This window comes from Sminthopsis crassicaudata, chromosome 2, assembly GCF_048593235.1.
Source record: "Sminthopsis crassicaudata isolate SCR6 chromosome 2, ASM4859323v1, whole genome shotgun sequence".
In the NCBI taxonomy this organism is placed as follows: domain Eukaryota; kingdom Metazoa; phylum Chordata; class Mammalia; order Dasyuromorphia; family Dasyuridae; genus Sminthopsis; species Sminthopsis crassicaudata.
In genome coordinates this window covers 54,615,920-54,630,332 of record NC_133618.1, presented here as the reverse complement: position 1 = coordinate 54,630,332, position 14,413 = coordinate 54,615,920, and the positions used below count along the sequence as shown (strand labels likewise).

The 14,413-nt window shown below is 36.6% G+C and overlaps 1 protein-coding gene across 3 annotated transcripts in view; it reads left to right on the top strand.

The window, feature by feature from the left end:
- IRF8 (interferon regulatory factor 8) overlaps positions 1-14,413 on the top strand; it is a 37,861-nt gene that overhangs the window by 19,868 nt on the left and 3,580 nt on the right. For all 3 annotated transcript variants that reach the window (XM_074286290.1, XM_074286291.1, XM_074286289.1), the window contains 5 exons: positions 1,609-1,697; positions 7,320-7,425; positions 8,534-8,581; positions 11,252-11,638; positions 13,469-13,584. In XM_074286290.1, the coding sequence (XP_074142391.1) occupies positions 1,620-1,697; positions 7,320-7,425; positions 8,534-8,581; positions 11,252-11,638; positions 13,469-13,584 (735 nt within the window). In that variant the 5' untranslated portion in view covers positions 1,609-1,619. The remainder of the gene's footprint in view (positions 1-1,608; positions 1,698-7,319; positions 7,426-8,533; positions 8,582-11,251; positions 11,639-13,468; positions 13,585-14,413) is intronic.

Here is a 14,413-nt window from a genome sequence, read left to right as displayed (position 1 = left end):
GATGAGTTAATTAATTTATTTAAGATTTTATCTTCTTAAAATTCAGTTTTAATGATCAAAGGTCTTAAAATGCATTTGTTCATTTTGAAAAAAAATTATCAATGCAACTTGTCTCACCACAACAGACACTGTCTAATGAATGCCCAAACAAATTCCCTTATAAAGAATATTGGCATCCTGAAAAATATAAGGAAATTAGGGGGAGAAGGGATAAAATAAGGGTTTAGATTTGTGTCAGTTTGTTTAAGTGTGTAGATTAAGGGATGGGGGTTAAAGGATCTGGTGAGGTAGAGAAAAGTGTGTAGAATAATGGTAGTGGAAAAAGGTATATATGGAAAAGGAATAAAGAGGGTGAGAAAGGGTTGCATAGGATAAAGTGGGGGTACAGAAGGGTATTTAGATTAATTGCAGAAGGATAAAATGTGTAGGTTAATGGAAATGGGATAAAGAGGAGAGGAAAAGGTGGGGGGAGAAGATGAGGGAAGGATCCATAGATGGGAGGAGATTAAGTAATAAGGCAAGTTAAGGAGCAGAATTAAGGAAGAGTTAGCAGGGATAGAAAGTAAAAGATATATAGAAATAATACAACAAGGATCAGGCGTAGAATTTATTAGAAAAAAAGTAGGGCTAGTAATCACTGATCCTAGACAAAGTCAAACAAAGATTCAATCAAAAGAGAAATCTACAGTGTATATCAACCATATTAATATTGCTTTTGATGCATATTTACATATGAGTAAATGCATATGTGTTTAAGTATATGTGATTGTGTATGCATGTAGGTCTAGATATGTGTATATAGATATATGTATATAGATCTGTGAGTGGGTGTGTACTTAACTGTATGTAGCCTGCTTGTGGGAGGTGTGGGGAGGATGAAAAGGAAAAAAGAATAAAGCAAAAAATATGAAGCAGAGAACAAAAGAATCATCTGCAAAGAAGCAAAGAAAAGCTGGACATTCATGAATATAATTTCTTCTTTTATTATATATGATTTCTTGAAATGGAAATTTATTGTTATTTATTTGTTTTAGTTTACATTGCTTTATGAATCATGCTGGGAGAGAAAAATCAGAACAAAAGGGAAAAACCATGAGAGAGAAAAAAACAGAAAAAAGAAGTGAACATAGCATGTGTTGATTTACATTCAACGTGCTCAGTTCTTTTTCTGGTTGCAATGGCTATTGTTATTTATTTTGAATTTTCTCTGATATTCTGCTGGGCACATGACAATGTTTTTATTCATCCATTCATTCATGCATCCATATATTTATTTATTTTCTTTTTCTGTCTTTTTTCTTTTGTATGTAATTCAATAAATAAAATTTTAAAACAAATTTGGTAGGAAACAAATCATTTATGGGTTGTTCAGAGGAAGAAGGGCTATGAGTGTCCTTTAATTTTATCAAGGCACTAACATTGACTATTATCAATTGTCTGGTCTCTAAATGCTGCCTTTATTTACACTACAGTTAGTCATTGAAAATTTGTCCTTTTGGCTTTTCTTCCTTCACTCTGCATAACTTCTTTTAAATCTTCCCACTGGCCATTGAAACAGTTTATGGGGACTGGATTCTCTTTCTCATGATGTTTTTTGATTTTCTTTAGGCAAAATAGGGATGCCAAACAGCAGCTCTTCTAGTGAAGTTGCTGACATGAATTGCAGTCGATCTGAATTAGAGGATCTGATGAAAGAGGTAAGTAACCACTGCCTTCTAAGCTCTTATTCTCTGAAAAGTCCCTTTTCTTTTGGACCTCCCTGGAGTCTGACTTTTACAGATATCCCTTCCACCCTATAACTTTCCCCATCTTGGTTTCCCTGTATCGCAGTTCGGTATAAGAAATTAAATGGAAAATTTTGGGAATTTTGCCATATTCATAGACAGCAATTGAAGGCAAGCAGACAAAAGAAAAAAAGTTTAGAAATTCAGAAATGCACAAAATATTGTGTAACATTAATATATTTTATCTTTTAATATAATAATTCAGACTTCAATGATAGGAAGAGAAGGCCAAAAAATTTTACATGGGGTAGGTAGAATTGGAGGATGGAGTATTGTCTCCCCTTCCTCCCCTGCCCCCCAGATGTGCAAGGGATAACTAGTGCCTCTGCAAAAATGATGCCCTGAACTCTATTAATTTCAGGTTATTGGATGGTTGATCATACTGGGTCAGGCAATAAAACTTGATGACATTTATGGATTGCTTTGAGTTTTAGAAAGCACTTCATACACAATTTGCCATATACCAGTTCTTTATCTCTAAAATTAGGGGTCTGGGTGAAATGACATAAATTGGTTGCTTTCAGTTCCAAATCCTAGGATTTTTGTAGTCCCATAATCCTATGGCTTAGTGCCATCCTAACATGCTTGCAGTTCAGATCGTTCTTATGTGATATTGTTAATATATATCACCCATAAAATTCATTTTATGAGTAATGATTTTATGACTAAAATTAATTTCATTGGTAATTGGCATTTATATTGGCATTGGCACCTCATTTGGTGCATTATTTCAATGTACTAATAGAATGTTTATCTGAAGGACAGATTTCTAATATTCTCAACCATCCAAAATACAATCAAGAAGCTAGACATCAATGAAGAGGAGCTCTGAGCTGTGAAAAGGTTATCCCACCTCTTTTGTTTGGCAGAGATGAGAAAAGAGTTGTTCTAAATCTATAAAACAAGAGTCTCAATGAGATGATTATTAGGAAATCATTTATCTTTAAATCCTAGGATACTCTGGTCCTGTAGTCCTCTGGCTTTCTCATTAAGGCTATAATAATACCTCTTTCATTTGACAGATATTAAGAAGGAACTGTTACACAAATAAATTTTCAAGTGATGAAACTTTAGAAATTATAAAGATACTTATGGAATTTTTGAAGTGAAAGGAACTAGGGGGTCATTCAGTCCATCATCCAATCCAATGAAATCATCTTATTTTTATTAGATTTTATCTTAAGAGGTAAAAATAGCTTTTCTTGAGGTTGTACAGATTATAACAAGCAGAGCTGGGACTCAAATCTAAATTCTCTGACCCAAAACAAGGGTGCTTTCCCTCACCACCCCATGACTTCTCTCTAAAATGAAGTATATCTTTCCTTAACTTTTTGAACCAGTAACATTGAGCCCAACTGAACAGGTTATTTATTGAAAAGGTTATTATTGTGGGTATCACTTATTGTGACCTCAATGGCAATTGAAGATTATGAGATTAGTTGCCTTTACATTGAATGCCTCTAAACAGCTTCTCTTTCTGAAGTCTCATGTCTGCTTTTTATAGTTGTCTGCTTTCCTATATTGCTGTTAGATAATAAAAAATAACAGCTGGCAGCCTATGTGCTTGCCTCTGGCAACAACCTTGCTGCTCTCTTATAATCTATTGAATTTAATCCTCTGTGGCCTAGAAGCCAGATGGCCAAGTTTATTAAAATTATGTATAAATGAAGATAAATAAATTATAATTTAGAGCCATTGTAGCCTTCTCTTACATGTGAAGTGCAGTCTTTAATACCTGAATTTTTTTCACTACTTGGAGCTCCTTTTCATTGATTTCTACTTTCTTGACAGTGTTTTGGATGATAGAAGATATTGGAACATTCTTTCAGATTAATATGTTGAAGATAATGCACCAAGTGCCATAACAAATGAGGTGTCAATGTCAATAAAATTGCCAATTATGAACAAAAATAATTTTGGCATAAATTATTTTATTATTTAAATTTCATTCACAAGTAATAAAAATCATTTTGTAAATGAAATTTAAATAATAAAATAATTTTATGCCAAAAATTATTTTGTTTCTGATACTGTTTATATATATATATATTTATATATATACATATATATAAATAATATCACACACAAACAATCTGATATAAGTGCATGTCAGGATGATACTAATCTTAACATAGTCCCTAGTCTTTAGTATAGCCTTTGGTAGACAAGGACTATCGAGAGTTCTTGAAGGGCCTTTGTATTAATTCCTAACTCCTTATATCATGTAGGTGGAAGGGTTATCCATAAGTTTCCTGTTTTTTGTGTGTTACTTTCCCACTGAATCATCTTAAAGAGGAAGACATGTTGATTGCCAAATTAAGGTCACAAGAAAATCAAATTACTAAATGTTTCATAATCAGATTTGTGACTTAAATTTCAGAAGCAGGGCAAAAATCTAGAGCAGGTATAGAAATATGACGCAATAAAGGTTGGTTTTTTTTTTTTTTTTTTTTTTGCAAGTTTTGGAGGACTTTGCTTTTAATTTACTCTTGATTGAGGACCATGTCATATGAAGGGTGGTTAGAAAACAAAACAAAACAAAACAAAACCATGGTTACTTTGGCTGAAAAAGACAAGGATGACATAATATTTTTCTTCAAATCAATCAGTCAACAGTTGCTAAACACCTACTATGTGCCAGGAACTGTGCAAATTATGGGGGACACACAAAGACACAAAATAGCCCCACTCCCAAGGAACTTAGTCTAATGGGGAGACAACATACAAACAACAATATGCAAATAGGTTCATACAGGATAAATTGGAGATACTCTCAGTGGTATTTATTAAGTACTTACTGTGTGCCAAATAGTATTTGAAAGCTTGTTATGTAGAAGAGGGATTAATTAAATTGGTATTCTTTAGCTCCAGATAAAAGAACTAGGATCAATAATTGTAAGTGACAGAGGGACAGCTTTCAATATACAAAAACCCCGACAATTAGAATTGTCCCAAAGCAGATTGTGTTGTCTCCAGAGTGATGAGGTCCTCATTATTCAGCATCTTCAGTTAGAAGCTGTGTGGTTGGGGACCTGCTGAGGTGCGTGTGGACTGGATGATCTCCCAGCCTGGTGGTTATGGGAACCTGGGCTATGTCCATAGGACACATACCGAAGTAACTCATTAATTTTAATCAACCAAGTGCCTACTATGTTCTGTTTACCATGCTGGGGATTCAAATACAAAGAATGAAATATTCCTTGTTTGAAATGAACTTCCAATGGAATGGGGAAAATAACAAGTACTCATAAAAATATGTATAGCATAAAGGTAATAAATATGGGAGCAGCTAAGTGATGCAGTGGATAGAGCACCAGCCCTGAAGTCAGGAGGACCTGAGTTCAAATGTGGGCTCAGACACTTAACACTTCCTAACTGTGTGATCCTGGGCAAGTCACTTAACCCCAATTGCTTCAGTTATAAAAAAAAAGTTAAATGTTTCTAAGTAAAATGCATATGTATACAACATACACAAAATAGCTAAACATGAGATAGTTTGGCATTAACAGTTGAGAGCAAGGGTTAGGAAAGGTAGCTCCCTTTCATTTATTCTACTTTCCAACTAATTTGATTTTCTATCCATTGCCATGCCTTTTTGTTAGCTTCCCAGCATGTGCAGAATGAACTCTCTTCTCACTTCTTACTGAGCCTCCTTGGAATCTTTATCTTCCTCCACTCAAGTGCCATATGTTATATGGAACTTCTCCTAATGCCCTTTGGCTTTCTCTCTAACCTCAAGATACCTTGTTTTCGACCATCTTTTTATATGTTGTATCTGCCAGCAGGACAAGGATTCCCCAAAAAACTTTTTTTTTTTTTTGGTTCTTGTTTCTCTATTGCTTGGCTCAACACTTTGAGTATTGTTGGTCAGTCTTGACTCCATAAGTGAGGTTTTCTTGGCAAAGATACTGGAGAGGTTTGTGGTTTTTTTTTTTCCCCCAGTGGATGCATTTCTTCAAGTAATAAAAGATTAACTGACCTGCCCAGAGAGACACAGCTAGGAAGTGTTTTAGATTGGATTTGAACTCAGTTCTTCCTGACTCCAGCCCCAGTTCTCTATCCATTGAGTTACCTTGAGTTCAGTAGTTACTTAAAATAAATGTGGAATTAAATCGATTTCTGTGGGGGAAATCTGTTAGTGTTGTTTCATGGAATTCACTAATGAATTATTTTAAAATGGGTCATCTGTTACGTCAGTGTAGAGAACCACTTAGAGATATTTTAAACTCAACATACTGAAAACTGACCTCATCTTTCCCCCCAAACCCTGCCCTTTTCTAAACTAACTTTTGTCAAAGGTACCCTCTTCATCTAGGCTCTCAGGTTTGTAGTTTCATCATTGCCCTTGACTTCCAACCACACATGCAATCAGTGGCCAGTTCTTGTCATTTCTATCTTCACATTAGCTTTCATATCAGTCACACAGAAACTACCCTATTTCAGACTTCATTACCTCTTAGATTTTTGCAACAACCTATTAATTGGTCTTTTTGCCTCAAGAGTCTTTCCACTCTAGTCCATCCTCCACATTGCTGCAAGTAAACACAGATCTGACTACATGACCTACCCACTCTAAAAACTCCAGTGGCTTCCTCTTGCCTGTAGGAAAATAATATAAACTTAGTTGAGCTGTAAAAGCCCTCTGTCATCTGTCTCCAACTTACCTTCTCATTAAACCTTACTTTCCCTCTTGCCCTTTGAGATCCAACCAAACTGACTTTTTTCCTGTTCTTCACATACAATATTCTATTCCTCATCATTATTACTTTGCATTAGCCATTCCATATGCCTGAATACACTTCCTCCTTATCTGTAATTCATAAATCCCCTCTCTTCCTTTAAGTTTCAGTTCAGTCACCATTTTTATGAAACCTTTCATAATTCCCTCAATTGTTTACTCTAGCTTTTTTTTTTTTTTGTTGTTGTTGTTTAGTCGTTTTCATTTGTGTCCAATTCTTTGGGGTTTTCTTGGGCAAAGACACTAGAATGATTTCCCATTTCTTTCTCTAGCTCATTTTATAGATAAGGAAACTGAGGCAAACAGTGTGAAGTGATTTGTCCCAGTCACAGAGCTAGCAAGTATATGAAGTTAGATTGATCTTGGGTCTTCTTCATTCCAAGTCTAGTACTCTATCTATGTGCCACCTAGTTATCTCTTATCCTTTAATTATTTTGTATATGTTTGTATATGTACATATACACACAGAATAAAATAAAATGAGTAAATACACACACACACACACACACACACACACACACACACACACATATATATATATTGTCTTCCCTATTAGAATGGAAGCACTTTGTGAGTAAGAATTGTTTCATTCTTTGTATCTATTGCATTGAGTATAGTGCTTAATAAATATTTGTTGATTGATATCTCAGAAATGGAGAAAAAAGTTCTCAAAAATTAACTGCTAAACATGGCATAAAGACATTAATTATAAAGTCTTCACTGAGCTACAAACTGAAAGCTAAATAATGGTACTTCTCTTGATTCCTCCTCCACTTCTACTCCGCCATATTGTATAGCCCTTGGTAGATGAATACCTCGGTATAATTAAAAGGAGCCCTTCACCCCAGGAGGCCTGTAGGAGCCAGCCAGTTCCAGACTGGTGGATCCAGCAATCCAGCACAGGTGAGAAAGAATATTTATTGTATTTGCTACAAGATAGTGGATCTCAACATGTTTTGCTTTATAAAACGGTTTAACAATCACCACCAAAAAATTTGGTGAACTCCGAGGATAATTTACTATATACTTGTAATATTCTTTCCAATTTCTGCTTAAGGGGCCATTGAAGAATTTTTAGTGCAAATACCTTAGACCATCAGAATAAATCACTAGATGGGAACTATTGCTATAAGAGATTGGGTCTTTTACTCTCCACAGCAGTCTGGAGAACATGCTGCTTGTCAATTCCTACCTTATTTTGCTAGTATATTAGGAGAAAACATTTAAGGAAACTCTGATCACACCCCTGTTTGGCCTTTCCCCGCTGAATGTGAGAATGGATATTCAGCTTCTCCTTTCCCTATTTTTAAGGCAGGAACCAGGTTTGAAAGCTTGATTTGCAGTTCCCAAAAGGATATTGTTACCACTTGTAATGGCATTGTGTAGTGTCAAGTGGACATGTGTCTGCAGTGGGCAGAGGGGGACAGATTGTGGGGACAAAGGAGTTAGAGAACCATTCTGACTCTTCACTAAAGATAATGTGTATATTATATAATTAATTATATATAATATAATAATATATTAATTATATAATACATTATGCATAGAAAGAAAATCTTTATATGAGTCTTAGAAAATTATCTTTATTATATGTAATCATAATTATATCAATTATATGGACAATGGACATGGGTAGGTAGTTTATGAATTCTAAAATGCAGAGAATGAGGTCATGGGGATCAAATGGTGATGAGTTTAAGAACAGCTGAACATTCATATTCTTCAAGGCTTGCTAAGCTACTTGAGCACATCTAAACAATTCATCCCCACTGGACAGAGGGAGTACAAATCTCTATTCTGGGTCTGGGTGAGACTTTGGTTTTCTGCTCTTATGAAACCATGAGTCTATGTTATGGTTGGGAAGAACACTCAGAATTCAGTGGAAGTTTATACTGTGGCCTAAAATCTTTTAAAGAAAATCTTTTTTTTTTTGAGGGAGGATAGAGAAGGATGTGTTGTTTGAACATGTCTTTTATGTCTTCAAATTTATTTATTTTTTTCCTTCTAATAGCCATGCCTTTGATGACTGGGTACCCTGCTTATGAATCTCACCATCCAGGTAAAGTAGCGATGGGTTGACTGTATTAGCTGACACGTCACAGAGTCATCTATGAAAACTCTTCTCTCTCACTTCTCCTTGGCCCAGTGTTGACTGGAAATTCTCCAAGGCTGTTCCCAGGGAATATGTGGTTTTTTAACCTTTTGATCTGGAAAAAACTTTCAGTACAAGCCTATGGTTAGCTAAACTAGACCATGCCCAACTATCTGTTGAAAGTCTAGTCTTGCCTCCTTTTCCTCTTATATGGTTGTATGGAAACCTCTTAATCACTAATTCTCTATGAATTAACAAAACATTATGTTCAAAAAAAGCCTGGAAATAAAATTAAATTCCTTAGAGAAAAATGATTTAGAACAAGAGGGTCTGTGAACTTAGAAAAAATACATTTTTATTTAAAAACCTCTAATTGAAATTTAGCATTTCCTTCAATTATGATTTTTTTTTTAAAAAACTTATTTTACTTATTTTTTTTAAAGAAATGGTCCATGATACCCAAAAAGTTCAGAACTCCTGCAATAAAGGCTAGTTAATATTGATTTCTCCACAATTAGTTTTCTTTGATCATGATCAAAGAAAGAAGGTCATAGGGTGAACCTATGAGTAATTCTTCAGTCTTTTCAGTTGAGTGTGACTCTTTGAGACCCCCATATGGGTTTTTCTTGGTGAAGATACTGGTGTGGTTTTCGAGTTCCTTCTCCAGCTCATTTTACAGATGAGGAAACTGAAGCAAATGAAGTTAAATGATTTGTCCAGTTTAGAGTTCACGGCTCCATCCTTCTAAGACAATCTTGTTCACATCCCTCCTTTGATAAAGGAGGAGACAGAGAATTCTCCCTTTCTCCTCCCTCCTATAATTTCACATTGAATTACATACAAATTGTTATCAAGTCCTCTGAGTAATCATTGCTGAATGTCTGTGAGTTGGATCAAGTCTGGAGACCCCTTTCTTTATGCAGAGCTATTTGATTTACATGGTTAATAAGTCAACAAGCATTTTATTAGGTAATTTATCTGCCATTAGGTCCAATGTCAATAATGTTGTATTCAAACCAGCTAAGCGAAAGAACACCAACTTACCTTCCTGTAGTCAGCTGACATTACCTTCTCCAGGGATGAAAAATTGCTTTGTATAATATGGGCTTTTGAAGAGTGATTTAAGAAACTGTCCATATCCTCAAGGAATGGATCAAATGTTGTAGTGTACAGTCCTAGAAAGGAACTCAAAAAAATTAGTTGCAAATGGAGAGGAGAGGGAGATACGGCTAGACAATAATTTGTGTGGAAAAAGATCTGGAGGTTTGAGTGGAATCTTAATAATATTAATAATGTAAATCATATCCGTAGTCATAATATAAAACTAATGTCAATATTAATAATATTGATATGGCAATGAAAAGAGCTAAGGTCATTCATGAAAAGGACCCTATAATATAGAATTATAATCTCCTTAGACAACTCCAGAATATTGTTTTCAGTTATGGATTCCCTATTTTAGGAAGGATATGGACAAACTCGGTCAGATAGACGGTCAGTGGACAGAGTACTGGGCTTGGAGTCAGGAATATTCATCTCCATGAGTTCAAATGTGGTCTCAGACACTAGTTGTGTGACCTTCGGCAAGTCACTTAATCCTGTTTGCCTCAGTTTCTCATTTGTAAAATGAGTTGGAGAAGGAAATGACAAAACCCTCCAGTATCTTTGTCAAGAAAATGTGACCCAAATAGGGTCACAAAAAATCAGATGTAACTGAAAACAACTGACCAGTAATAGTGTTGATATGGTCACCTTTAATCACATTAACCAATGAGATTTGCTTTCTGTTTGATAGATCACTTTCTGTTTTGAAGAGTGTATAAAATCAGTGTGCACAGAGGGTCATTCAGGAAGGCTTTTATAGAAGTGATATTTGAGCTGGGTATTTATTGAAGGATGAATAAGATTGAAATGGAGTAAAAAGGGAAGGGAATTCTCAACATCACCAAATCTGAATCTCACTCAAATCACCATCGGAATTTCTGCCATGTTTGTTTTTGGTTTAAGAGAGAAGGTCAAATAATTAACCCTTTATTAATAATTTTCTAGATTTATTAATACAATGATTAAATTACCCAGAAATTCTCTCTTGAATTTTTAAAATTACACTTATTTTTCTCATTCCTGGAGCTCAATCTGATTTCTATTGTGTCTCTTCCACTCATGAAGTTAGTCAATCAATAAACATTGATTTAGTACCAATTGTGCAAACTATGGACATACAAAGAAAAGCAAAACAAAGTCCTGGCCCTCAAGGAGCTAACAACCTAATGGAGGAAACAATATGCAAATTTTAACCATTTACCAATTTTGTTCAGGACTCAAGAGATGCATGATATGGGGAAAAGTCAACTTCCTTCCCCAATCCAGCTCCCTAAATTGGATTTCAAATTAGAGAGCTTTGGAATTTAATTGAAATACTTTTTGTCCCTGTGATCTGAGCCGAATGCCTTAATCTTTTTGTCCCTCATTTCTCTCATTTGACAAATTTGTGGTTTGTCCAGCTCAGGAATGGATCAGATTCAATAGCCGCTACAGTCCCTCTACCCGAATGCTTCTGCTCTCTATGGTCCTTTCTAATTCTGTCTTGTGAGGCCATCTACAGGCTTATGGTCTTGTTTCTTCCTTTTTCTACAGCTTACTCCCTGATGGTGATCTCTTTTTATTATGGAGGAAAATTAATGGGTCACACTACCACTTCTTACCCTGAGGGCTGCCGGATCTCCCTGAGCCTCCCTCCTCAGCACGTGGAGAAGATGTATGGTTCCGAAAGCTTGGAGCTCATTTGCTTCCCACCGGCAGACTTCATCCAGAATGACCGTCAGAAGCAGGTCACCAAGAAACTCTTTGGTCACCTGGAGCGTGGAGTCCTGTTACACAGCAACAAAAACGGTGTCTTCATTAAGAGATTGTGCCAAGGGAGAGTCTTCTGCAGCGGGAACTCCATGATGTTTAAGGACAGGCCCAACAAATTGGAACGGGATGAAGTGGTCAAAATTTTTGACACAAACCAGTTTTTCAGGGGTGTGTATGAGGTTTCTCAAACTTGAAATAGTGTCACCATCTTGTACCATTTACATTTTAAGGGCTCAGAGGCATATAAGAGATACAGAAAAATGGAACTCCTGGTGCCACAGGGCTTACAAAGCACTTTGCTCACAGTTCCCACATGAGTATCATTTAGCAAGTCAACCAGCATTTATTAAGCACCTACTGTTGTGCTAAGTGCCTTGGATTTCAAAGAAGGAGGTTTTGGTCAATCTGGGGTCCCATAACCAGTAAGTTGAAGAGCAGAGATTTCCCAGTTCCCCATGTAGTGTTCTTTCTATTGTACTACATTCTCTTTTTCTCTGACCACTCGTGGGTCCACACATGTTAGTTACCCTGTTGAATTTTTTTTTCAAGAATCCTGTGAGATAGGCAATTTTTTTTGAAGGTTTAGAAAAGTAAGAAATGACTAGACTAAGGGTTCATGGAGTTTGCAGTCTTTGGGGAGATTAGACCATATGTATACATTTGAAAAAAAAAATCTCTACACTACAAGATAGTACCTGCTAAGTACCAGATGACAGAAGATTACAAATATGTATAGATCAGGGGAGACATGGGGGAATGGAAAGATTATTGGACCTGGAATTAGGTTCATCTCCTGATTCCAATTCTTACTAGCTCTGTGACTTTGAGTAAAGCCATAAGTAAGCCATTTCTCTAAGACTCAGTTTCTTCATCTATAATATTTTTTGCACCAGATCTGTGATGTCTTCAATGTGGTGATCTTTTTGAGAGTGTTTTTCTCTATCAGTGCGAATTTATGACTGTTTTGTGATTCATAGTACTAAAGAGCTGTTTGATACACCAAGAGGCCATGGATGTGAGGCCATGGATTACAGGTGGACTTGAATCCATTTTGTTCTGACTCCATGACTGTGTCTTTAGCTGTTCTGCCTCTCCATCCGTATTATGGCACTAATGAACCTTCCATTGCTTATCTTACAGGGTGGTTTAAGGGGAAGGTGCTTGGTAAACCATAAAAGGCCATAGAAATGCAAATTATTATTAGGAATTCAGTGTGCATAGTGGGTCATTCAGGAAGGCTTTTATAGAAGAAGTGATATTTGAGCTGGGCATTGAAGGATGGATAAGATTGAAATAGAGTAGGAAGGGAAGGGAATTCTCAATATCACCAAGTGGGAGAACACAAGAAGTGTTTGGGGGCGTGGCTGCATCAAGTCTGCAAACATTTATTAAGTGCTTACTATGTGCCAGACAAAAATATTTTATTTTTATCTTTTTTAGGATAATAGTTGGGCATAAGGCTGGAAGGTTTCCACAGGTTTTTCCACAGGTTTCCCTAGGATTTGAAACAATCAATATCATTGTCCTGTTGTATTCCTCCCAATTAGATCCATGTCTAGAAACCCTAACACCTGGACAAATTCAGTTTGTGGGAGAAAAGAGGGAAACATGATGAGCTAGTGTCATTATCATCAGTGGTCCCAGAGCTGGTCCTGGGTGCCCTACATGGCATGGATGCTCAAGATAGACCAAATGCTGAGACTCTACCCTGGATAAATGCAGTTCTGCAAGGGTGGCAGTTGAAGTGGGAGGAGGGAGACTAGGTGATGAGGATGTCATTAATAAGACATGGGGAATGATGGACTGGGGCTATTTAGAGTGAGGGCATTCTTCTTTCTGTGACCTCATGATCCTCTGCCACAACGTTCTGGCCTTAATTTATAAAGTATCCCAGTTTTATGAGTTTTTGGATCAATTGTAATATTTGCTGTAGGGATAAGGCATGGGAAGGGCCTCTTTGCTTTTGACTTAACATTTCCTTTTTTGCCTTCTTGACAGAACTGCAGCAGTTTTACAACAACCAAAGTCAGTTTCCTGACAGCAGAGTGATGCTATGCTTTGGTGAAGAGTTCCCTGACATGACTCCATTGCGTTCCAAACTCATCCTTGTTCAGGTGAGAAACAGTCCATCCTTACCTAAGCATACTGTTTGCCCATATGAAGTGTGCTAAGTCAAGGCTGAGCTCTCAGATGGGATGGAGTCAAATCTGGGAGCCTGTAGCTGGCGAGCTCTGCCGGGGGGCCATGGCAGAATTGGCAAAGCTGATACTCAACACTTAAGAGTCTCCCTATGCTATAATCATTTCTAGTCCTACCCTATATTATCTTTCTCACACAAGGCCTGTTGCCATTAAGGTGTAAATGAAGAGGTGGAAGGATTTTTTTTTAACCCTCCTTAATAAAGGTTTGGAGGTTGGCAGATTTTTGTTTTAAATATTTGTTTTTTAACTGGACCTACACAGTATCTAGAGTATGTCTCTGTCTCTGTCTCTGTCTCTGTCTCTGTCTCTGTCTCTCTCTGTCTCTCTGTCTCTCTCTCTCTCTGTCTCTCTCTCTCTCTCTCTCTCTCTCTCTCTCTCTCTCTCTCTCTCACACACACACACACACACACACACACACATACACACACACACATACACACACACACACTTGGGTTACATCTCCAGATGGAGAATTCTCCATTAAAGTCAAATAGTGAAAATTCAGATCTCTGTGATTGAATTTGTGAAGGAGATAATTTGGGGGGCACCTTTGGAGTTCTTGCAATCACACTCACTGGCTGCCTGGCACTTCTCTATCAAAAACCAGTTGCTGACACTGCAACAAACAATATTTGAGATACCTGTTTTGGTTAGGAGTGAATTAATGAGTCATATGCTGGAGATGTCTGAAGGGGAGCTGAGAAGCTGGAGGGGAAGCACATCCCTTTCTTCAAATACTTGA